Source organism: Coccinella septempunctata, chromosome 7 (assembly GCF_907165205.1).
Source record: "Coccinella septempunctata chromosome 7, icCocSept1.1, whole genome shotgun sequence".
Classification (NCBI taxonomy): domain Eukaryota; kingdom Metazoa; phylum Arthropoda; class Insecta; order Coleoptera; family Coccinellidae; genus Coccinella; species Coccinella septempunctata.
The window spans coordinates 20,351,754-20,375,168 of record NC_058195.1 but is presented as its reverse complement, the minus strand read 5'-3'; the positions used below and the strand labels follow the sequence as shown (position 1 = coordinate 20,375,168).

The 23,415-nt window shown below is 39.4% G+C and overlaps 4 protein-coding genes across 4 annotated transcripts; 3 read left to right on the top strand and 1 right to left on the bottom strand.

The window, feature by feature from the left end:
• Positions 1-8,226: 8,226 nt before the first annotated feature.
• LOC123317615 lies at positions 8,227-10,002 on the bottom strand. Its single transcript, XM_044904219.1, has one exon. It carries the CDS (start codon positions 10,000-10,002, stop codon positions 8,227-8,229), a length of 1,776 nt encoding a protein of 591 aa, XP_044760154.1.
• A 1,978-nt stretch (positions 10,003-11,980) lies between these two features.
• On the top strand, positions 11,981-12,547 carry LOC123318079. The gene is made up of 2 exons (XM_044904778.1): positions 11,981-12,181; positions 12,248-12,547. The coding sequence occupies exons 1-2, from the start codon at positions 11,984-11,986 to the stop codon at positions 12,371-12,373; spliced, it is 324 nt and encodes a 107-aa protein (XP_044760713.1). The 5' UTR covers positions 11,981-11,983; the 3' UTR covers positions 12,374-12,547.
• A 3,479-nt stretch (positions 12,548-16,026) lies between these two features.
• LOC123317614 lies at positions 16,027-17,790 on the top strand. The gene has a single exon (XM_044904218.1). It carries the CDS (start codon positions 16,027-16,029, stop codon positions 17,788-17,790), a length of 1,764 nt encoding a protein of 587 aa, XP_044760153.1.
• Positions 17,791-17,953: 163 nt separating this feature from the next.
• On the top strand, positions 17,954-19,429 carry LOC123317613. Its single transcript, XM_044904217.1, has one exon. The coding sequence runs from the start codon at positions 17,954-17,956 to the stop codon at positions 19,427-19,429; it is 1,476 nt and encodes a 491-aa protein (XP_044760152.1).
• Positions 19,430-23,415: the final 3,986 nt, after the last annotated feature.

Below are 23,415 nucleotides of genomic sequence, written 5' to 3'. Positions count from 1 at the left end.
TAAGTAATGCCCGGTATAGCCCAAATATTGATTGCGGTGAACAGCGATTTGGAGTTCAGACCAGATTTCAGCAGCAAGTTCACTCTCCTATACAGCCTCTCCCTGAAAATGACTTTCATTTCTGATGTTCTTATGTCGAGGGCCTGATTTATTCCCAGGTATTTGTACGACTCATCCCCATCCAGTGCGGAAATCCTATTGAAGTTCATCAGGGTAGTGGTTCGAGGTTCCTGAATCTTTCCCCTTTTTACTTCGAGCGTAGCACACTTATCGGTTCCCATTTCCATCTTGATTGAATCGCTGAAAGCTGCGACAATTTCAAGTTGTCGTCGCAGCTGCTCTGTGCTTGAAGCATATATCTTTAAGTCATCTATGTAGAGGCGATGACTGATCCTGACTCCTCCTTGCTTGTTGATGATATATCCGTAGTTGGTGTTATTGAGGAGTTTGCTTAGGGGATTCGAGGATAAACAAAACCATAAGCAGCTTAGAGAATCACCCTGGAAGATTACGCGTCTTATATCGATAATTCTTGACTTCACTATGCCTTCCATTGTTCTTAGAAACAGAGTGGTTCTCCAGGTGTTCATGAGGTGTTTGAGTAGATTTATCACCTGCGGTGCTATGCCATGCATTTCGAGTACTTTAATTAGCCAGGTGTGAGGGACGGAATCAAATGCTTTTTTGTAGTCGATCCACGCTACGGATATATTTCTCAATTTTTTCTTTGCTTGTTTGGTTATTATATGATCCACTACAAGAAGCTCCTTACATCCTTTATTTTTGTTGCGACATCCATTCTGCTCGTCAGCCATTAGGTGGTGTTCTCTCAGGTGTCCGTGAACATACAGATCTAGCACTCCTGTCAAGATCTTATAGACAGAGGGGAGGCATGTAATCGGACGGTAATTTCTTGGGTCTTTTAAATCTCCCTTCTTGGGTACCAGATGTGTAATGCCCAAGGTGAAGAATTCTGGTATATTTGAGGGGTCTGACAGCGCCCTTTGAAATAGAGTCGCAAGCCTCCCATGAACACTCGTGAAATGCTTCCACCAGAAATTCTGCAAGCCATCCGCTCCTGGTGATGCCCAGTTGTTTGAGCGTCTCAGAGTCGCTGTAATATCTGATTCCGTTATGTTCACATCCTCCATATGAGTGCTTGGGATCTGTGATTGTGCCTCATCTATCCAGTGCGCTTCGTTGTCGTGATCTACTCTTTCAGACCATATCTCGTACCAGTACTTATAGGCCTCGTTAGGATCGAGGTGATGGCATTCTTCTTCGTTGTTACATTCGAGATTACGAAAGAACTGTTTCTGATTGTGATAAAACAGCCTATTATTTTTGTATCTCTTAGTTCTGAGATTGCAACGACGAATTCTGTTTCCTAATGCCTTGATTTTTTGCTTTAGGCTGTCGCATATGACTCTCTCTCTGAAAGCAGGGTCTCTTCGTTTCACACGGTAGGCTGATACTAGCTTTCTGGTCATCCTTATGGTCTTATTCGATGGGTGTGGAGTATTCAGGTAAGTATGCATAACTCCTATTTTTCTTCTCATGCTGTTTATGTTGTTTTCCAGGCGGACCTTCCAAGGCGGTGCTGTGGGCCGGTGGCTGTCTCGACTCTCAAGGCTCTCCCCATGGATCTCACAAACGGTTGCCGCTCCTGCATACACCATATCGACCATCTCCCTCAAACTGTGTACATTCTCCAGCTGCCCAGTCAGCACTGTATTCATGGCCCCCACTGTATCTGCAACGTACTTCGAGTATTGCAATCTAGCCATCTTTGGTCTTCTTTCTGCCTGAATGCTGGAATACTTCATGAGGTTCGTTAGGAATGGTTCCTTGATAGCCTCAGTTTGATCGGTTGGTGGCAGCAAAATACTTCTGCGTATCCTCACAGACGATCTTCTCGGATCTCTCTCTTGGTCTGCTGATTCCCCCTGCTCCTGAATGAAACGTGGGAAACTACTGGCTTTAATGTTCGCAAGCTCTACGCGCGATAATTTTTGTTTCTCAAGTATCCATCTTACACGGTTAGAGAGAAGTTGTGCGTATGCTGGTCTACTGGGGCATAAATCTTCCCATATTGCTATAAGATGTTGTCTATATGTTCTTGTTGATTCCAAAGCGAGTTCCGAAGCGATATAATGCGCACGCATAACTATACAGTTATCTTCTCTAGTCCAGCGTGTGCGCCTATCCCGTCTTGGTGTCCTTGTAGCGGAGTGTCGCTGTTGCGCACTCAAGCTATTGCGGATTACTCTCTGAGGAGTGACGGGATTTGGCCTTGCGGTGCCGTCTCGGGGAGGTGCGCCGCTCGCTCCACACCTGACCCCTACAAGCCGATCATCCGGACGGTTCCGAGAGGAGCCGGCCTGACACTCCCCGCCGCCCTGTTGTCTAGTTATAACTGGGTGAGCAATTTAATCAAACTTGCTAAGGCTGCTGACCTACAGCAAGCTGTGGTGACTCGGGTACGCGGGATCGTCACTTCCCGATGGTAGCTAACACCTACCTACCACCCTGCGTATATATATATATATATATATATATATATATATATATATATATATATATATATATTTACATCTCCGAACATTATGGCTTCAGACCATAGACCAACCATTATGGCGTCACCTAGAAAGAGACGACCTATGTCGGTTTTGATTCGTGTATATTCAACCAAAACGACCAATTATACTCCCTGTCTACGAAGAATAGCGTACGATAAAAAATGAATATACGAATTTTCAACATCTGGCGTATGTTATGGCTTCAGTATAAGTTCATAACATTGTGGCGTCAAATAAACGCTTTTTGTACAAGAAGATAACCTTACGGACTCATGTAAATGGCGTTTAATTCCCTCACAGCGTTGCCAGAGAGATTGCTATTCCGACAATTATGAGGTAGATTTTACAGCTTCGTTTCCAGTTCGAATTGAATATTCACGTGTCTAGTTGAGTTCGTTATCTATCTGGTCAGGATCGCGATCTTATCCATTATAAAAATGGACCAGAAAGAATCCTCTAGTACTTCAGTATAAAAATCTATGGTTACTGGAATATAGAATCGAATTTTTGAACTTTTTCTACTTTGTTATCCAAAATAATTAATTATGTGAAAACTACTCGACCTGACATATTCAACTGATATTTTTTCGAAAGCCGGTGCTGATCATTTTATGAAAAAATTATCTACTTAAAATACCTATAAAGTTTGCATAATACAACTTTTCTGGAGTGTAAATGGAAAAAGCTGCTAGATAAATGATTTCGATAAAAACAAAATCTGAGTTTAAATTCAGTTCTGAATTAGTAGGAATATTTTCGGTATGAGATAAGCATATTTCTGCTGATTTATTTTCTTAAGAGTCCATTTTCACAGTTTTCGTGTCGTATGTATGAATGTACCGGATATGAAAAACACTGTATGTAAAAACTCGAAAGTGCGTTTTTATGAAGATTCGAGATTAAAGAGATTTGTTTGTGGATATTCATGATTTGTCCACATCCAAAATTCGTTCTGATTTTTTCAAAGCCATAAGTTTTTGAAATATGAAGTGTGCTTTTTATTTGTGCTCGATATACTAACGGCCGTTTTCAATAAACGTTGTTTCAGCTACTGAAGATAGACACTACATCTGATTTCGTTTCTATGATCTATCGGTAGATATTTTTTAGAATGGTTACCAATGGTTACTAATCGTCAGTAAGTGAAACGATGGATAAATAGTTTTATCGAAAACGGCCGTTAGTTTTCTACAACTAGTATACGATAGTTCAATCAGAGGAAAGACCCATCTCATGGAATTTGACTGTTTCGTCTGAAAGATTTAGTGGAAAATACCTTTGCTTAGCACGCGCAGAGAAAATACTGACAAAATTTTATACAGTTTTGTTTTTCAATTATAGATTTTGATATATCGCAACAGCTATCTCATTTCGATAGTGAGTGAGTTCTATCTTTGGTTCCTTGTTTTTCAGTATTATGAGTTGAATATTGAAATGTATTATTTTGAATACTTACTGAGTTTATTTATTTAATTTTGAACCACTGGTACCGATATCGCGGCTGTTTGTTTTTTATTTTCATATGCTTTCGATACAGTTCTCTCTAAAAATTTCACACTTTCTTCATTCAAGATCGCTTATGCATAACTTAAATTTCGATCTCTTGATAACCCACATTTTTGTTTATGAAGATTTAGTGGCTAGTAGGTACTGCTGATGACAGTTTTTTTCCAATTTCTACTCTATTCAACTGTCTACCAAGTGAGATGTCTGAAATACTCGAATTGTATATGGAATTGAATCGAAACAATTATAACCTCTCGTTGTCAACAAAATCACATTAGGTAATTTCAGTGAGAATTCAATATACCGAAACGTATCTGATCAATTTTTTCATTGTGATGGCAATATAATATACCTATGCAAGCTTCAACCCATGAACCCAGAAATTTATGCACCGTGTGAATATTTTTATCTGCACAAGAAAATTTACTATTTTTCAATTTTGCGTGCCATGTTTACTATGCTGTCACGATTCAAACTACTGTTGACTTAATACTCAAAATTTGTGTAATGAATATTAACACAACAAGAGGTATCGGAAATTTGTTTTAACTGCAGGGACATCTGTCCCTGGAGAAACAATGTTAACTAAAACAACGAGAATATGCTCAGTCAACAGTCCGATAAGGAAATATACTGAATGATAAGAAAGAAGTTTCAATGAGTAAACTAAATTCTGAAAGTCGAATGGGAAAACTGTACCTAACCATGAATAGTTATTCATATTCTCAACCTGCGATATCAACATCAACTGCGTATTCCCTGCGTTTCTTGGAATAGTGAGAAGATTCTCATGAAATCAGCAGTATTCATTCCCGAGATATATGAGCATTTGTTGGAGGTCTCTTTTTTTCTCTTTAGAAATTCCACACTGAAAATTTATTTTTGGTAGATCAGAATGTCAGGGAAGGTTTGCTAGGCTGGCGTTTTTCTTTGAATCATCTGTTTTAACTGTTTTCATCCACAAACGATTATCGATATCTCCAAATGCTAGTGCGGTTGGTAGGTATTATATGTGGTTTTTTCTTCTTATTCGGATCCATGTTGCTTTTGTGATTTGAAGTTTGATTGTATCTAAAGAGTTTTGCGAGGGCTGCAAATTCAACGAAATCAAATTCTGGCAAAGTTTCCACCATGAAGGGGTTTTTTATTCAATTTTGGACGGTTTTTGTTGAAAATGATAGTCATAATAAAGTAAGCACTATATATACAGGATGTTCCAGATGTCGACGGCGAGCTGTAACCGGGAGATCGATTCATCGACCATCTGACTCTAGATCATTCCTTGAATACTGGACGATTTGATTCTTTGCAAAAAATAGTTTCCATGACATTTTTCTTAGTTATTTGAAAATAATTCTTGTGTGCCCAAGGCCTTCTTTGGGGCTTATTCTAGTTTGAGTTGAACAGAAAGAAGTATTTTACGATGTGGGAGCGAGACTGAGAATGACGCAATTAAATTAGACTCGAGTACGCGCGCGAGTACAAATGTTTGCTGTCCCTGAACCATCAACCCAGTGTAGCTTTTGTCGAACAACAGAATCAGGAAAATCCGTGATTCGCAGAGAACAATTTATGGACAGATGAGTCCACATTGGAAAAATATGGTTACCTGAGCACGCATAACTTGCAGGAGTGGCAGTTAGAAAGTATCTTGATGAGGTATACTCTAGCGATTGGTTACTATCTCGTTCACCAGATTCAAATCTGCAAGATTTATCTTATTGGGAGCATAGAAAGTAAAGGTTTATGTAGCCAATCGAAAATATCTGAGTTACTGCACAGATAAATGGAGGTAGCTGAATTTGTTAACAATGGAAAAAACAAACGTTTGATAACACGATAGAGGAGTTTATACCAAGGGAATTCCTCGCCATCCGTATAAGGCGTAAAGGGGGAAAGACTACCAGAATGTGGGGTCTTTCCAGAACATTTAAACGATCAGTAGAAGTTACAAATATTACAATAGTTTCCACTTTCGTCGAAAAGACGAACGTCTTTTTTCAATTTCACCAGGATACGAATTGTAGCCAATGGCGAGACTTTTGGAGAAATTTTTTCATGTGGAATTTCATAGAAGAGATAATTCCACATCGGAAAGTTAATAACATGAATGAATATTTATTCTTCAAAAAAATAAAAATTTCCGTTTGACGAATAAAAAAATTTCTGAATTTTCTAGGTGGCGAACTGATTGAATTGAATTATAATGAATACCCCATATAAATTAGCAGTTTCTGACGTGAGATATTCATTTTTTTTTTAACTAACCACTAGAACGGTGTAGACCCCTCTTAAGGAGATAGCAAGCTTGCATTGCGGCTGAGGAAAACAATTCGAACATCTGTTATAAACCTTATTATCTAAATGAAACATATTAAATGAATTTTATAATAGTGTCATCATCGGTCCCGCTCCCACATCGTGAAGTGATTCTTCCTACCTCAGTCAAACACGAATCAACCTTGAAGAAGCCTGTTTTTTTGCAGAATATGAAATTTTCCACCATTTAAAGAATAATACTTTAGAAAATCTCATACCGTTTTTGATTTGTCAAACTCGCACAGTATATATTTTATTTTTAGTGTCATTTTCTTCCATGCTGGAAGAGCTGGCTCTAAATTTAAGGCCATAGTAGAATCATTATTCAGTATTACTCAACTCTAAAAAAAAATAAGAGAATTGAAGACTCTCATCAGGAGTGAAAAAACGCCACAAGTATTCCAATATGACAGAGTTTTCCATTACTCTAAAAGCCTTCATTCTTATCAATTATCATCAATAATATCAAAATTGATCAAACTAACTATTTTTCATCAAATTAAGTGAAGAGATGTTGAAAACGGTTGACGGTATTTTTCATTACCAAATAATAATACTGATACAGAGTAAGATTAAGATTGAATATCGAATTATAATAAGGGCTTTTAGAGAATATCTTAAAGAATTAACATATCAGTTATTCTTCAGTATTCAACTAGAATATGCGTTTGACTGATAAAAAATTGAACTACGAATTTTCATCACTGATTAGAATATTAACATCCATATATGACGTTTTCCTTCATAGAAGCTTTGAAAGGCCACAAGATGAGTACCTAACTCTGACGCGCAATAAGAATTCTGCATCCCCAAGAGATATTCGAAATTTAACCGCTGGATGAGAATTCTCTCTATTCACTATAGATGAAAACGGGAAGGAGATGTTGCCACATCTCTGAGTCCATAAAGTACAAGGTGTAGTTTACAATATACAGGACATGTATATTACAGTCACGCCCCCGGTGGCAATGTCTCAAACTAAAATATACAATGTTTACCATTCTCCGACCATTAGGGCTTCACGAGAAGAAATTTTCATTTCGTAATAGTGATGTCATCTTTACAATTTAAGCAGATATCTGTATTCAAGGTTCTTCCACATCACTCAGTGCTTCGAATCACGTAAACCAGAGTCAAATCGGTAGCTTCATTGAGCGGAAAACGTGAATTACATTATAGCTTCACATATACTGAAGTCATAATTCGCCACAATGAATGGTCCTTGCATGTTACATGAAGCCATAATGATAGGAGGATATATATATATATATATAGAGACAGGTTCACCGCCGAGAAACGATAATTCAGCAAAATAAGGGTATGCGGCGTATGGTAAATAGTAATTGAAAGACCTTTTTAGCGAATACCTATATTTCGACACCAATTTGTGTCATCCTCAGGGTCTGAAAAAACAAATTGTCAGTGGAACAAAATTACACAAATACAACAATGAGAGAAACTCACAGCCAATGGTCATAAAAATAAGCTATAGTCATCAGCAAGATCAAGTAGAATTCCATCAATGCAAATAATTTTTCTTTTTACTACTATATATTTCTTAAAGTTGAAATGTCACATAGAAACCAACATTGTTATTTTCTAGGTTAGACATGAAATGTCATCGATATACTTTCTTCTTCTTTCAGCTATCAGACCAACATAAATTATACAAACAACAAAACAATAAAGTCTACATATAATGAAACACAAATTTTATCTATTATGAACTATAAAACTACAAAAATGCATGAGTAACAAATACATATTATTCACACATAATTCTCCCTTCTACTACATCTATACTAAGCATCAAACAGCAAGATCAAACAACGCATCTCCTCCGATCAATCTCAAGAATGTTGCAATAAATGCTACTCAAGTTCTTAATATCACTCTGTTCATTAATTGCCTTCCTATCTGCACCAACAATATAGCACATCTCTAGAAATTTTCTTATACTGAGGTTTTTGTGAGAATCCAAAATTTTAATGTCATCAAATTTAACACGATGTCCCGTATCATTAATATGTCTGGCTAGTGCGCATTTTTCTGGGTGTAATCTAGCGTCACTTTTATGTTGTGAAATCCTCCTACAGAGATGTTGTTCAGTCTGACCAATATAAAGTCCACCGCAATCACCACACTCAACCTGGTAGACTACCTCAAAAGCATTCTTTTCAGGAATCTTATATTTGGGTGCCCTAAACAAACCTATATTGGTTTTAAGGCTTGAATAAGCCAGTTTTACTGAGACCTCACCAACTTGGGAAAGCACAGATGAAATTTTATTTGAGAGTCCTTCCAAATAGGGAAAGGAAACGTAAATTGTCTTACGGTTTGTTGGTTCATTCGGTGGTACAGAATCATTTCCAAAAGATCCATCATAGCCTGGTGTAACAGGAACATTGTTGAAAAGTCTATTAATCAAAGACCTGGGGTACCCATTATCATATAGCATCTTCTTGAATCTCTGCAACGACGCATCTCTTCTACTCTCATGTGCTACCGCATAGATTCGTTTTTTCATGCCCAAAATGAAGTTCGTCTTCACCTTGAAGGAGTGATACGATTGGAAGTTGATAAATTTCCCAGAACTGGCAGGTTTTGTGTACCAGTCTGTGATTAATGTGTTATCAGGGGTTCTAATGACTAAGGTGTCCAGAAAAGGAACTGCATTGTTGGTCTCTCTCTCTACTGTGAAGGAAACAACATCCTCAAAAACCAGATTGAATTGTTGTCGGACGCTGTCTATCTCAGTCTCAGGAACAGCCGTGATAATATCATCTACGTAATGGCAGATGAATGGAAGGGTGAATCCAAGAACAATACAGGCTCTCCTAATAATTTCAGTCATCACTATAATAGCGAGGATAGCACTGGGGTTACTACCCATAGGGCAGCCATCTTTCTGTTTATAGAACTTTCCATCATATACAAAGTAATTGGAACTGAAGAGGAAGGTGATGACAGCGAGGAATTCATCCTTCGGAATATTGCAATTCGGTGCTATCATATGCCAGTTATCATCCAAAAGTTGGATAACCAATTGGAGAGATATATTGGTGAACAATGACACTGCGTCAAGTGAGATAAGTACAAAACCGGCTGGAAGTTGCACGTTTTTTACAAGCTGACAAAATGATTCTGAGTCTTTAACCGAATAAGTAAAATAATCAGAGAACGACACCTTAAGTACCTCAGTTATAAACGCGCTTAGTTTTGTGGTTGGAGAATTGATTGAGGAAACTATAGGTCTACCCGGAAGTCCCTCTTTATGAACCTTAATTAAGATGTAAAAATTTGGCGGAAGAGCCTTGTATGTATTGATATTTTTACATTCCCTAGGAGTAATGTATCCTAGTTCTTTAAGGCGTTTAGAGATGTCATTATTCCTTCGTATTATATTAGAGGTTGGGTCGCGAGGCAATACTTCATATACATTATTGTCATTCAAAAGTTCCATAACCTTTTCATGGTACTGGGCACTAGTGATGAGTACTGTGACATTGCCCTTGTCAGATCTACACACTAATAATTCTGGGTTAGTTTTCAAGAAGTTCCTTGCCTCCAAATATAGATGATTGTAAACAGATGACATACCTTCATTCTTATAGAAATAATTCGTAACAATGTTAGTGATTTTTGCTCTAATAAGATTTTGTTGGTCAGTAGGGGCATATTGCACAGCAGTCTCCGCTACAGCAAGTAATTTTTTTAATTGAAATTTCATTATTGCTCGGTTTTATAGCAAATTTGGGGCCCAAAGATAAAATGGACTTAACACTATCAGGCACCACTACATCGGTCAAATTCCTCAACCAAGAATCTTTAATTTTTAAAGACTTAATTATATCAGATTTAATATTGTTAAATTTCTTGAGATTTCTGTTTTTTATTTTTCGGAACTCTTTATCATACGAATTCTTGAGACGCTGTTGAAATTCATTAACTAAAGAAACTGGAAGAGATGCTATAGCCTCAGCTGAATGTTTTGAAATTATTTTCTCTAGATGTCCAATATACTTAATAGTCAACCTAATCTCCAACTTCAAAATCCTGAGCTTCAAATTGACATTCATGTTCTCCACCTGTGCGCTAGCGCCAACACTTTGCATGTTAAGATTCGTATATAGCTTCTTAGTGTTATCACCTATATGTTTGGGGAAGATGCCATGTTTCTTACACTGTAATAAGTAAACTCTCCTGTTCCTGTAGTGACTGAGCTTGGTGTTAGTAGTGGCCCATACTTTCAAGTTCTTCACTGCTGCCTGTCCAAAGGTTCTGGCAACATCTTCGTAAAAACCCATACTATCAATAGAGACAGGTTCACCGCCGAGAAACGATAATTCAGCAAAATAAGGGTATGCGGCGTATGGTAAATAGTAATTGAAAGACCTTTTTAGCGAATACCTATATTTCGACACCAATTTGTGTCATCCTCAGGGTCTGAAAAAACAAATTGTCAGTGGAACAAAATTACACAAATACAACAATGAGAGAAACTCACAGCCAATGGTCATAAAAATAAGCTATAGTCATCAGCAAGATCAAGTAGAATTCCATCAATGCAAATAATTTTTCCTTTTACTACTATATATTTCTTAAAGTTGAAATGTCACATAGAAACCAACATTGTTATTTTCTAGGTTAGACATGAAATGTCATCGATATACTTTCTTCTTCTTTCAGCTATCAGACCAACATAAATTATACAAACAACAAAACAATAAAGTCTACATATAATGAAACACAAATTTTATCTATTATGAACTATAAAACTACAAAAATGCATGAGTAACAAATACATATTATTCACACATAATTCTCCCTTCTACTACATCTATACTAAGCATCAAACAGCAAGATCAAACAACGCATCTCCTCCGATCAATCTCAAGAATGTTGCAATAAATGCTACTCAAGTTCTTAATATCACTCTGTTCATTAATTGCCTTCCTATCTGCACCAACAATATAGCACATCTCTAGAAATTTTCTTATACTGAGGTTTTTGTGAGAATCCAAAATTTTAATGTCATCAAATTTAACACGATGTCCCGTATCATTAATATGTCTGGCTAGTGCGCATTTTTCTGGGTGTAATCTAGCGTCACTTTTATGTTGTGAAATCCTCCTACAGAGATGTTGTTCAGTCTGACCAATATAAAGTCCACCGCAATCACCACACTCAACCTGGTAGACTACCTCAAAAGCATTCTTTTCAGGAATCTTATATTTGGGTGCCCTAAACAAACCTATATTGGTTTTAAGGCTTGAATAAGCCAGTTTTACTGAGACCTCACCAACTTGGGAAAGCACAGATGAAATTTTATTTGAGAGTCCTTCCAAATAGGGAAAGGAAACGTAAATTGTCTTACGGTTTGTTGGTTCATTCGGTGCTACAGAATCATTTCCAAAAGATCCATCATATATATATATATATATATATATATATATATATATATATATATATATATATATATATATATATATATATATATATATATATATATATATATATATATATTTTTTTTTTTTTTTTTTTTTTTTTTTTCCACCATTTTGGGTAGGCGCATGATTATGCCGGATCACGAAGACCAAAGCATTTCTCAGCTGCTGGTTAGAAATCTTCTGACTATTCTTGTAGTCCACAGAATGACTTCCTTCTGGGCTACATCGATAAGACTTTCGTCAAGTCCAAGCCGCTTGGTGTGTTGGATCAGATGCATCTCAACAAGACCATTGGTCGTGATGACCAATGGAAGGATCAGAGTGGAGGTAAGTTGGTGAATTTGTTTCAGTTCAAACGCCAAGTCATGATATTTCACTATTTTTTCAATATAGGCTTTCTCAGCGTTGTCATCCGCTGGAACCGTGATGTCAATTATTATCGCTGTTTTTTCTTTTTTGTCAAAGATAACTATGTCTGGTCGGTTGTGTGAAATTGGCCTATCAGTAATCAGTGGATGATCCCAGTATAGCTTCAGGTTTGCATTCTCTAGTAGTGTTTGTGGTGAGTATTCATAAACTTTTTTATGTTGTTTCAATAACCCATGTTTTATAGCAAGTGCCTGGTGGTAAACTTTTGCCATGGCATTGTGGCGATCCGTGTATTCTCTGGGAGCGAGGGTCGAACAGGATGAAGTAATGTGCTGGATTGTTTCCACGGATTGTGAGCATCTGCGACATAGATCTGTTGGTAAGTTCTTTCGTGCTATGTTTTTCAGGTAGGCTCTCGTAGGTATCACTTGGTCCTGGATGGCTGCCAGTCTTCCCTCCGTCTCCGGGAAAAGATAACCTGCTTTCAGGTATGAGATAGACTTTTCCTTGTTAATTTTATTCCATTTCAGAGCAGTGGGATATCTTCCATGAAGGGCTTTACCGTGCCATTCTCGTGCAGCTTCCTCGATGTTTGGGCTTTCTATAGGGGGCGTTGTTGATGCCAGGTTTAGAGCTGTGATATTTTGGTCCTCTTCTGCTATCGCTCGGAAGAAAGGTGAGTTCTTTGATTCAAAATACTCTGTCATTTGCTTGACCACAGTGTTGTGGGTGTTTTCAACCTGTTGTAAACCTCTTCCTCCCTCACTTCTTGGCATGTGCAGTCTTATTACCGAAGCATGGGGGTGATGCATTCCATACCTAGTCAAGAGTACTCTTACTTGGGTATCTATTGCTCTTAGATCGGTGGTTGACCATTTAATGATGCCGAAGGAATAAGTAAGACATGGCATCGCCCACGCTTTAATTGCCGTGAATGTTGATTTCGCATTCAGTTTACTTTGGAGTACCTTCTTCAGCCTTTCCATGAACTTAGTTTTAAAAGCATCTTTGGCTTCTTTTGTTCTGATTTCAAGCCCCTGTTTAATTCCCAAATACTTGTAAGTATCTTCTGGTCCCATCCTCTGCATTTCTAACCCTTGGTTTATAAGCATGGCTTCTCCCTCTATCAGCTTTCCCCTTTTCATATGTAGTACAGCACATTTATCTAAGCCCAGTTCCATTTTTATATTTTCTGTGAATGATGTCACGATTCTGAGCTGTTTTAATAGTTGGTCTTCATTTGCAGCGTACAATTTGAGGTCGTCGATGTAAAGCTGGTGACTGATTTTGGTGTTGTTTCTTTTTTCAATGATATAGCCGTACCTGGTGTTGTTAAGCAATTTGCTCAAAAAGTTAATTGCGAGGCAGAACCAGAGTGTGCTCAGTTTGTCTCCCTGGAAAAGCCCTCTTCTGATGTTGATTTGCTCTGTTGTATATTCACCTGTGTTCGTTTTAAGGTGCAATCTAGTTCTCCACGTGAGCATGAGATGTTTGAGAAGATTGATTATCGCCTCCTCAACTCCATACAATCTCAAAGTTTTTAGTAGCCATGAATGTGGGATGGAGTCGAAGGCCTTCCTATAATCAATCCATGCCATCGATAGGTTCCGCTGTTTCTTTTTTGCCTGCTTGGTAATGAGGGAATCAATGATTAGCAACTCTTTACTTCCCTTTGCATCTCTGCGGCATCCATTCTGTTCAGGTGCTAGAATGTTGCATGTTCTCACATGATTCCATATTTTTTGTGTTATCACTCCTGTTAAGATTTTGTAGATAACAGGCAAGCACGTGATTGGTCTATAATTTTTGGGATTATTGTGTCCTGGTCCTTTCGGAATCATGTGGGTGATGCCAAGAGTCAGGGTGTGTGGTAATTGGGATGGATTTACCAGGGCTTGCTGAAACAACTTTGTTATTTGTTTGTGTGTGCAACTGAAGTGTTTCCACCAGTAGTTGTGAAGCCCGTCAGGTCCTGGCGCAGACCAGTTGTTTGTTTTTTTTAGTGTTGCTCTTATATCATTTTCAGTGATGGTAACTCTATCCATTATGTAATATTTTGATTCCTCCTCTGCCTCTCGAATCCAAGATGCTCCATCATTATGTTCTCCTCCGTCGCTCCAGATTGCTTCCCATGTTGTACGCATTTCATCAGGTTTTGGTAACTCCTCTTCAACTGTGGTTGTCTCCTCTAGTTGTCTGTAAAACTGATTTTGATTTTTATAGTACAACTGGTTATTCTTGTACCTTTTGACCCTTTCATTATATCGCCTGATCCTGTTTCCTAATGCTTGTGCCTTCTGTTTCAGGGTGTCATATACAACAATGAGTTCTTGCTTGAAGGGTTCATTTGTGGTTTTGATTTTGTAGTCCGATGCTATGCGCGAGATCTTCTTGATCGTTTTTCTGGATGGTGAGTTGGAGTTCAGGTAAGTATATAACACTCCTATGTTTGCTCTGATTCTCTCTATTTTTTTTTCTAGGCGGATCTTCCATGGCGGCATCTTGTTTTCTTCAGTCCGGTGTTTGTTTATGATCAACCTTATGTTGTTTTCCTCACATACAGTTACGGCCCCGGCATAAACATAGTCAGCAATTTCCTCAATGTTAAGGTTGCTCGGTAGGATTGTTTCCATTATTTTATTTGTTCTACTCACACTTTCCAGTATGTTCTGTGATCCTTTGAGTCTAGGTATTCTAGGTCTTTCTTGAGGATTGATCTTGGCATACAATTGTATGTTCCTCCTGAAAACTTTTTCTGTTGACTTGTGTTCAAGCGTCGTTGAAACCTGTTGTTCATGGTTTATTTCCTCGGTGATGATAGTATCATCAGTTGAGACTGGGGCATATGGTCTTATGCTTTTTTTGATAGACTCAAGTTCGACGCTTGAGAATTTCTCATTTTGTATGATCCATTTGACCCTGTTCGCCAGCAGATTCGGATATGAGAGTCTACTTGGATAGATCTCATTCCAAGTGGTGGTTAGAATTTGTCGATAAGTTCTTTCTGCATTCTGTTGGTGCAGTTCCTCAGCAATAAAGTGAACCCGCATAATGAGGATATTCTCTTCCTCGGTCCAGCGCATTCTTCCATCTCTAGTCTGAGCCTCAGCGGGACGGTTCCTGATTCCGTCCAAACTGATGCTCCTTCTCACTCTCCTGATGTTGTTACTGCTATGGCTTACGGTGCCATCTCGGGGGGCTGCGCCGCTCGCCCCACAGCTGTCCCCTACAGGCTCTGCCTCCAGACGGCTCCGAAGAGGGCCAGCCCGCTGCCCTCTACCGCCCTGCATCATGCTTCTAGTGACAGGAGCTTCATAATCTACAGCTTCCCAGGCTGCTAACCTGGGGGCTGGGTGACTCAGGTATGCGGGGTCGTCACTCCCCGAAAGCATTACTGCCCCCCTGCTGTATATATATATATATATATATATATATATATATATATATATATATATATATATATATATATATATATATATATATATATATATATATATATATATATATATATATATATATATATATATATATATATATATAAGCTAAGGCTTTCGGGGGGTGACGTCCCCGCATACCCGAGTTACTCAGAGCTGTGGGTTAGCAGCCCCTACTCTGTGAAATGTTATACAGCTTTCGACACATATACAGTGGCCTCGGAACCCGCCCCCAGTGTGGGGATTGCGCTTGGGGGAAGACAGGTACAGTCCCTAGTAGAGAAGAGTGGAGCGAGTGGCACTCTCCTACGAAACGGCACCACAAGGCCTCGCATTTCGTTAAGGACAAGACAGGGTAATAGCTTGGATATGTCGAGTCGCAATTCGACAGAATTCGTACAAGGCAGTCCCGCTCTACCCCAAACGCGAAAAAGGCAGCATTGGACTAGAGAGATGAATGTCAGTCTAATCAATGCTTATTTTGAAGTTACCGAGGGAGAAACTAAGACCAAGAAATATGCCGCTAAACTAGCGGAACGATGGTCCGAGATGTTCCCAGACAAACAATTCGCCGGGAAGCACCTAATTGCCCAAATCAGGAATATACGTAGCCGAAAATTGCTCGCTCCAGACGAGATCGAAATGATTAAGGCCAACACAAGGGGAGACTCACCAAACAAGACAGCTGAGAGAATAAGAAGAAGCATCCAGCGACGAAGCACAGCTATACTGCCAGAGATAGAGAGCAACCAAAACCGGTGCGAACAGCAGGTACCAGAACCCGAAGCCGATGAGGCAAGCCTAGAAATAAGAGAACTCTTCCAAAAAATAAACTTACAATGGACTGGTGTACCTATGGAAGCTAGACCTAAAATCCCAAAACTCAACCTAAACAGGAACGCTAAAACTACCATTCAAGTAGTTGACAACGCGATGCAATCGGAATTCAACAGTGCAGCCGACTTCGAAGAATTATGCCATAAAGTTTACTGCGCAGCAACGGTCACCAACATCATACAACAGACGAAAACTCCAGCTCAGGATACCCCGCATCGGCGGAAACCACCTTGGGACGAACGAATCGAGAAAAAGATAACCAATCTGAGAAGGGAGATTGGAATCATACACACATACCTGAAGAACCCAAAACCAAGTAAGAAATTGGAGAGAAAAGCCCAAGCATATGCACGCCGAATAAAAACAAACAGGAAAGAAACACCAAATTGTGAACGATTAAGATTACACTCAGAGAACTTAAAACAAAAAATTGCAGCGCTAGGAAGTAGACTAAGGAGGTATCACAAACGAACACAGAGATACAGAGAGAACAATCTTTTTTCGAATAACCAAAGGCAGTTCTTCAGGAGTCTGGACGAAGAAGTAAGTAACAGCAAGACAAAACTTCCAAGCCCGGCAGATATGCAGAAATACTGGTCGAGCATTTGGTCACAGAAGGGAAAACATATAACTAACGCAACATGGATAGAACAGGAAAGAAAAGAACACAACGGCATACAAGAGATGCCCGAGATAGTGGTGAGTGAAAAAGATGTGGAGGAGACGGTGAGAAGAATGAAGAACTGGGCAGCACCAGGCATTGACGGAATCCAAAACTACTGGTGGAAAGCGTTCAAGCACACACACAAATCACTGGCCTCACTGATAACAGAAGCGATAAAGCACCCCCACACTATACCAGAATATTTCACGCATGGCACTACTATCATGCTCTCAAAGAAAGGCGACCTAACACAGCCCAGGAACTATAGACCTATAACGTGTCTGCCAGCTGTTTATAAAATTATCACCTCAACTATAGGCCATAAAATACAGATACACCTGAAGAAGAACAAAATCATGGCTTGGGAACAGAATGGGTGCAAGGAGAGAGGGAGGGGCAGTAAGGAACTTCTGGTAATAGACAACATACTAACGAAGCAGGCAAGAAGAAAATTGAAAAACATCTCCATGGCCTGGATAGATTACCAGAAGGCATACGATTCGATACCACACTCCTGGATCCTTGAAGTTCTGGAAATCTATAAAGTTAATAAACTGGTGATTGGTCTAATAAAGTGTCTCATGTCAACGTGGCGTACCTACCACGATATCAGTCAACAACAAAGCGAATAGATACAGAACACCAGCAATAAATATAGAAAAAGGCATATTTCAGGGAGACAGCTTGAGCCCGTTGTTGTTCTGCCTAGCCTTGAACCCACTCAGCAATATGCTCAACAGATCTGCATACGGATACTCAATAGATCAACAGATCACACTAACTCATCTATTTTACATGGATGACGTGAAGTTATATGCAAGGGGCAGAAAACAGCTGGAGGGACTGCTGGAACTGGTAAGAAGGTTTAGCATAGACGTGGGTATGACATTTGGTCTTGAAAAGTGTGCCAAAGTGGAGGTGAGAAGAGGAAAACTGGCGGAGACGGGGAACATCACGCTGGCCGATGGCCGAGAGATAGCAAGCTTGAAGACAGGAGACAGGTACAAATATCTAGGAATCCATCAGACCTATGAGATACAACAACAAGAAAATAAAAAAACAGCTGAAACAGAACTCATCAGAAGAGTACGAAAAGTACTCAAATCACAACTTTCAGCGAAGAATAAAATGGTCGCTATCAACGCATGGGCCATACCTGCATTCTTGTATACGGCTGGAATCCTCACCTGGTCAAAGACAGATTTGGAGAGACTAGACAGGCGAATAAGAGCAACACTTACCCAATGCGGGATGTTGCACCCGAACTCGGCGATCGAAAGACTCTACTTACCTCGCAAAGAGGGAGGGCGTGGGCTCAGCAACCTGGAACATTCCTGCCTGAAAGAAGAACAAAAAATTACAGACTATTTTGTTCGGAATAACTTACCTCTACACCAATGGATAGCAGCTAACCTTGGGAACTTGTTGGCTGATGGAAGAATCCGGGAAGACGACACAGGAGAAGACCTACCTGAAAAATTGAGACGGAACTGGGAATCTAAATCTTTGCATGGAAGATTCTTTGCTAGTCTTCACCAGCCGGAGGTAGACATAATGAGATCCAACACTTACCTGACACAAGGCTATCTCTTCCCTCAAACTGAGGGAACATTATTGGCAATTCAGGACCAGGTAGTGCCCACACGTGTATACACCAAACACATAATGAAGCAAGATGTTGAGACAACGAAATGCAGACTATGCAACACAGCCGAGGAGTCGGTGCAGCATTTGTCATCGGGATGCTCATCGATTGCAAACACCAAATACCTGGCTCGTCACAATAATATGGGGAAGGTTGTACACCAGCTGCTGTGCCTGGAAAACCAGCTATTGGACCACTTCACGCCACACCACATATACGTCCCACAAGCATTGACAGAAAACGAGCACACGAAAATCTATTGGGACCTGACAGTGATAACCGATCGAGGCACTGAACACAACAGGCCCGACATAGTGGTCTGGAACAAAACCAAGAAGACCGCCGTTATCATAGATTTCGCAGTGCCATTAGATCAAAATCTGTCAAAAGCGTATGCTGAAAAAATCGCCAAATACGAACCCTTGGCACGACAAATAAAAGATATGTGGCAGCTGGAGAGAGTCGACATCAAACCTTTAATAATAAGTTGCAATGGGCTGGTGCATCAGAAGACTACAAAGCACATAACAGACATGAAGCTGCCCCCGAATACCATCTTATGGATGCAGAAGGCGGTCATACTCGGGACGGTCAACATTATCCGACAGGTCATCTACCCTCACTAACAGACACGGAATCGACCTTGGCGTATGACGCCCGGTCAATTTGACAACTGCCACAGATGTGTGAAATTTAAAAAAAATATATATATATATATATATATATATATATATATATATATATATATATATATATATATATATATATATATATATATATATATATATATATATATATATATATATATATATATATATATATATATATATATATATATATATATATATATATATATATATATATATATATATTTTTTTTTTTCACCTCTCACGGGTTAGGCTATTGAGAGTGCCGGATCATTTTGACCAAGGCATTTCTCAGTTGCTCGTAAGGAACCTGCGTACGATTCGTGTGGTCCATAAGATAACCTCCTTCTGTGCATCGCCGATTACGCTCTCATCGAGTCCGAGCTTCATTGTGTTCTCCAGCAAATGTGTTTCGACTAAGCCATTAGTTGTGATGACGAGTGGAAGGATTGTCGAGTAGGTAAGTCCATAAATTTCTTTTAGTTCGAAAGACAGATCATGATACTTCATAATCTTCTCGGTATATGCTCTCTCAATATTGTCATCAGCTGGGATGGTGACATCAGCTATAATTAATTTCTTTAATTTCTTTTCGAAGAGAACAATGTCGGGCCGATTATGTGGGATGGATCTGTCTGTAATGAGTGGATGGTCCCAGTAAAGCTTCACCTCTTCGTTCTCTAGGATCTCTTTTGGTAAGTATTCGTATATCGGCCGTGTTGTTTCGAGCAATCCATGTTTTTTGGCAATTGCTTGATGGTATGCTTTTGCCATGGCGTTGTGGCGGTCAGTGTATTCTCTAGGTGCGAGGATAGAACAGGACGAGGTGATATGCTGGATTGTCTCAGGTGATTGTGAGCATTTGCGGCATTTATCTGTGGTCATATTTTTCCCTATTATGTTTTTCAGGTATGCTCTGGTGGCCACAACCTGATCCTGTATGGCTGTTAATCTGCCTTCTGTTTCTGGGAAAAGGTAACCACCTTTAAGGTATGTAAGTGATCGATCTCTATCTATTTTTCTATGTTTCAGGACTGTTGGAAATCTACCATGGAGTGCTCTGCCTTGCCATACCTCGGACAACTCCTGGATTGTGGGGGGTGCAGGTGGATCACTGTTCGATGACAAGTTCAATGTTGTTATATTGTTATCTTCTGCAGATAGTGCCTTGAAGAAGGGTGAGTCTTTTGATTTGAAATATTCTCTCATTTCTTTGACTGTGTTGTAGTATGTAGTCTCAATGTTCTGTAGTCCTCTTCCTCCATCCTTTCTCGGTATGTAAAGTCTGTTGACAGAGGCGTTTGGGTGATGAATTCCAAACCTTGTTAAGAGTCCCCTAACCTGTGTATCGAGAGCCTTAAGGTCGGTGGTTGACCATTTGATTATTCCAAATGAGTAGGCTAAGCAAGGTACCACCCACGTGCTTATTGACGTGAACATCGCTTTGGAGTTTAATTTGCTCTGTAAGATTTTCTTGAGTCTATTTATGAATTTCTCCTTGAATATGATTTTGACCTCACTGTTTCTTATTTCTAGGCCTTGTTGGATGCCTAGGTATTTGTATGTTCTTTCTGGTCCCAGTGTTTGAATTGTAATTAGATCTTGAACTTTCATTGCTTCTCCTTCTGTTAGCTTTCCCCTCTTCACGTGTAATACAGCGCACTTATCCAACCCCATTTCCATTTTTATGGTTTCAGTGAATGATGCTACTATTTTGAGTTCTCTCATCAGTTGTTCTTCGTTGGCTGCATACAGTTTGAGATCATCAATGTAAAGGTGGTGGTTGATTCTGGTATTGTTCCTCTTCTCTATCACGTAGCCATATTTGGATGCGTTGAGCAGTTTGCTCAACAAATTTATTGCAAGGCAGAACCACAAGGTGCTTAGTTTGTCTCCCTGAAATATTCCTCTCATGATTTTGATTTCTTCCGTTGTGTAGTCTCCTCTGTCTGTGTTCACATGCAACCGCGTTCTCCATGTTCCCATTAGATGTTCGAGTAGATTGATCATTGTCTCAGATACCCCATATAGCCTCAGGACTTTTTTTAGCCATGAGTGTGGTATCGAATCATAGGCCTTCTTATAATCAATCCACGCCATGGACAAGTTACGTTGTTTCTTTTTTGCCTGCTTTGTTATGATAGTGTCGATGATCAGAAGTTCCTTACATCCTTTAGCATCCTTTCGACAGCCGTTCTGCTCACGTGCCATAATATTGTACCTGCCAACATGTCTCCACAGTTTTTGTGTGAGTATTCCCATAAGTATTTTATATATCGTCGGGAGGCACGTGATTGGTCGGTAGTTTTTGGGATCTTCATTGTTTGTTCCTTTTGGAAGCATATGCGTGATTCCAAGTGTGCATGATTCAGGTATTATTGATGGGTTTTTTAAAGCTTCTTGAAAGAGCTTCGCCAGGTGATTATGCGTCGAATCGAAATATTTCCACCAGTAATTATGGATCGCGTCAGGCCCCGGTGCAGACCAGTTGTTTGTTTTTTTTAGAACTGTTTTTATGTCTTGACCAGTTATGATTATTTGTTCCATAACATATTTATTAGATTCAGCTTCTGCTTCCTTAATCCAAAACGCCTCATCATCGTGATCTCCCGAGTAACTCCATATTTCTTTCCATGTTGTATGTATACTTTCTGGTGTTGGATAAGTTTTGTTGTCTGCGGAAGTTCCCTCAAGTGTGCGATAGAATTGTTTGGGATTCTTGTAAAAGAGTTGATTATTTTTGTATCTTTTAACCCTTTCATTATAACGCCTGATACGATTTCCCAAAGCCTTTATTTTTTGTTTCAGAGTATCAGATAGTATTATAAGCTTCTGCCTGAGTTGTTCGTTGTGGGACTCAATATGATGTTGTGAGGCTATGCGTGATACTCGTTTAACTATTTTCCTGGTTGGTGAGTTATTATTCAGGTAAGTATGTAGTGTACCTATTGTTTTTCTAATATTATTAATTTTTTTTTCCAGACGCGTCCTCCAAGGTGGGATTTTTTCTTCTTTCGGCTTAAATTCTTTATCGCACAGACGAATACCATTCTCCTCGCAAACTGTAATCGCCCCTGCGTATACACAGTCGATCAGATCTTCAATACTGGAGTGATCTTGTATTCTAGATTTTATCACTGAGTTTGTTCTCTCAACGCATTCTAGGATTCTTCGTGAGCCCTTGAGTCTTGGAATTCTTGGTCTATCCTGGGGAGATACTTTTTCATACATCCTCATATTTTTCATGAAGACTTGCGCCGTTTTGTTCCATTGAGGGGTTGGTTCGATTTGGGTTTCTGCATGGGTTTCCTCGGTTTCTGCGTCTGTGTTCTCCGAGGTGATTATCGTGTGAGGCCTTATGCTTTTTTTAATGACCTCCAATTCAACACTGGATAACTTTTCGTTCTGGAGGATCAGTTTCACTCTGTTGGCAAGAAGGTTCGGGTAGGATAGTTTCCCTGGGTTAATCTCGTTCCACGTAGTTGTTAAGATTTCTCTGTAAGTTCTTCCTGTGTCCTGTTGTAATTGTTGAGCAATGAAATGAGTACGTATTAAGAGGACGTTTTCCTCCTTTGTCCAGCGTACTCTCCTATCTCGTGTGTTCGAAACCTCAGCGGGACGGGTTCTAATTCCGTCCAAGCTAATGCTTCTTCTTTCCCTTCTATGAGGGTTCGAGTCCGGACGTACGGTGCCATCTCGGGGGGCTGACCCCATCAGGCTCTACCTCTGGACGGCTCCGAAGAGGGCCAGCCCGCTGCCCTCTACCGCCCTGCATCATACTTCTTGTGACAGGAGCGTTTCTAAATCTACAGCTCCCCAGGCTGCTGACCTGAGGAGCTGGTCATATATATATATATATATATATATATTATATATATATATTTTTATGCAAACGAAAATGAAATATTCACTTTTAGAAAAAAATGATATGGTTCAGGCTTATTATGAAGCGAATTCCTCAGGGA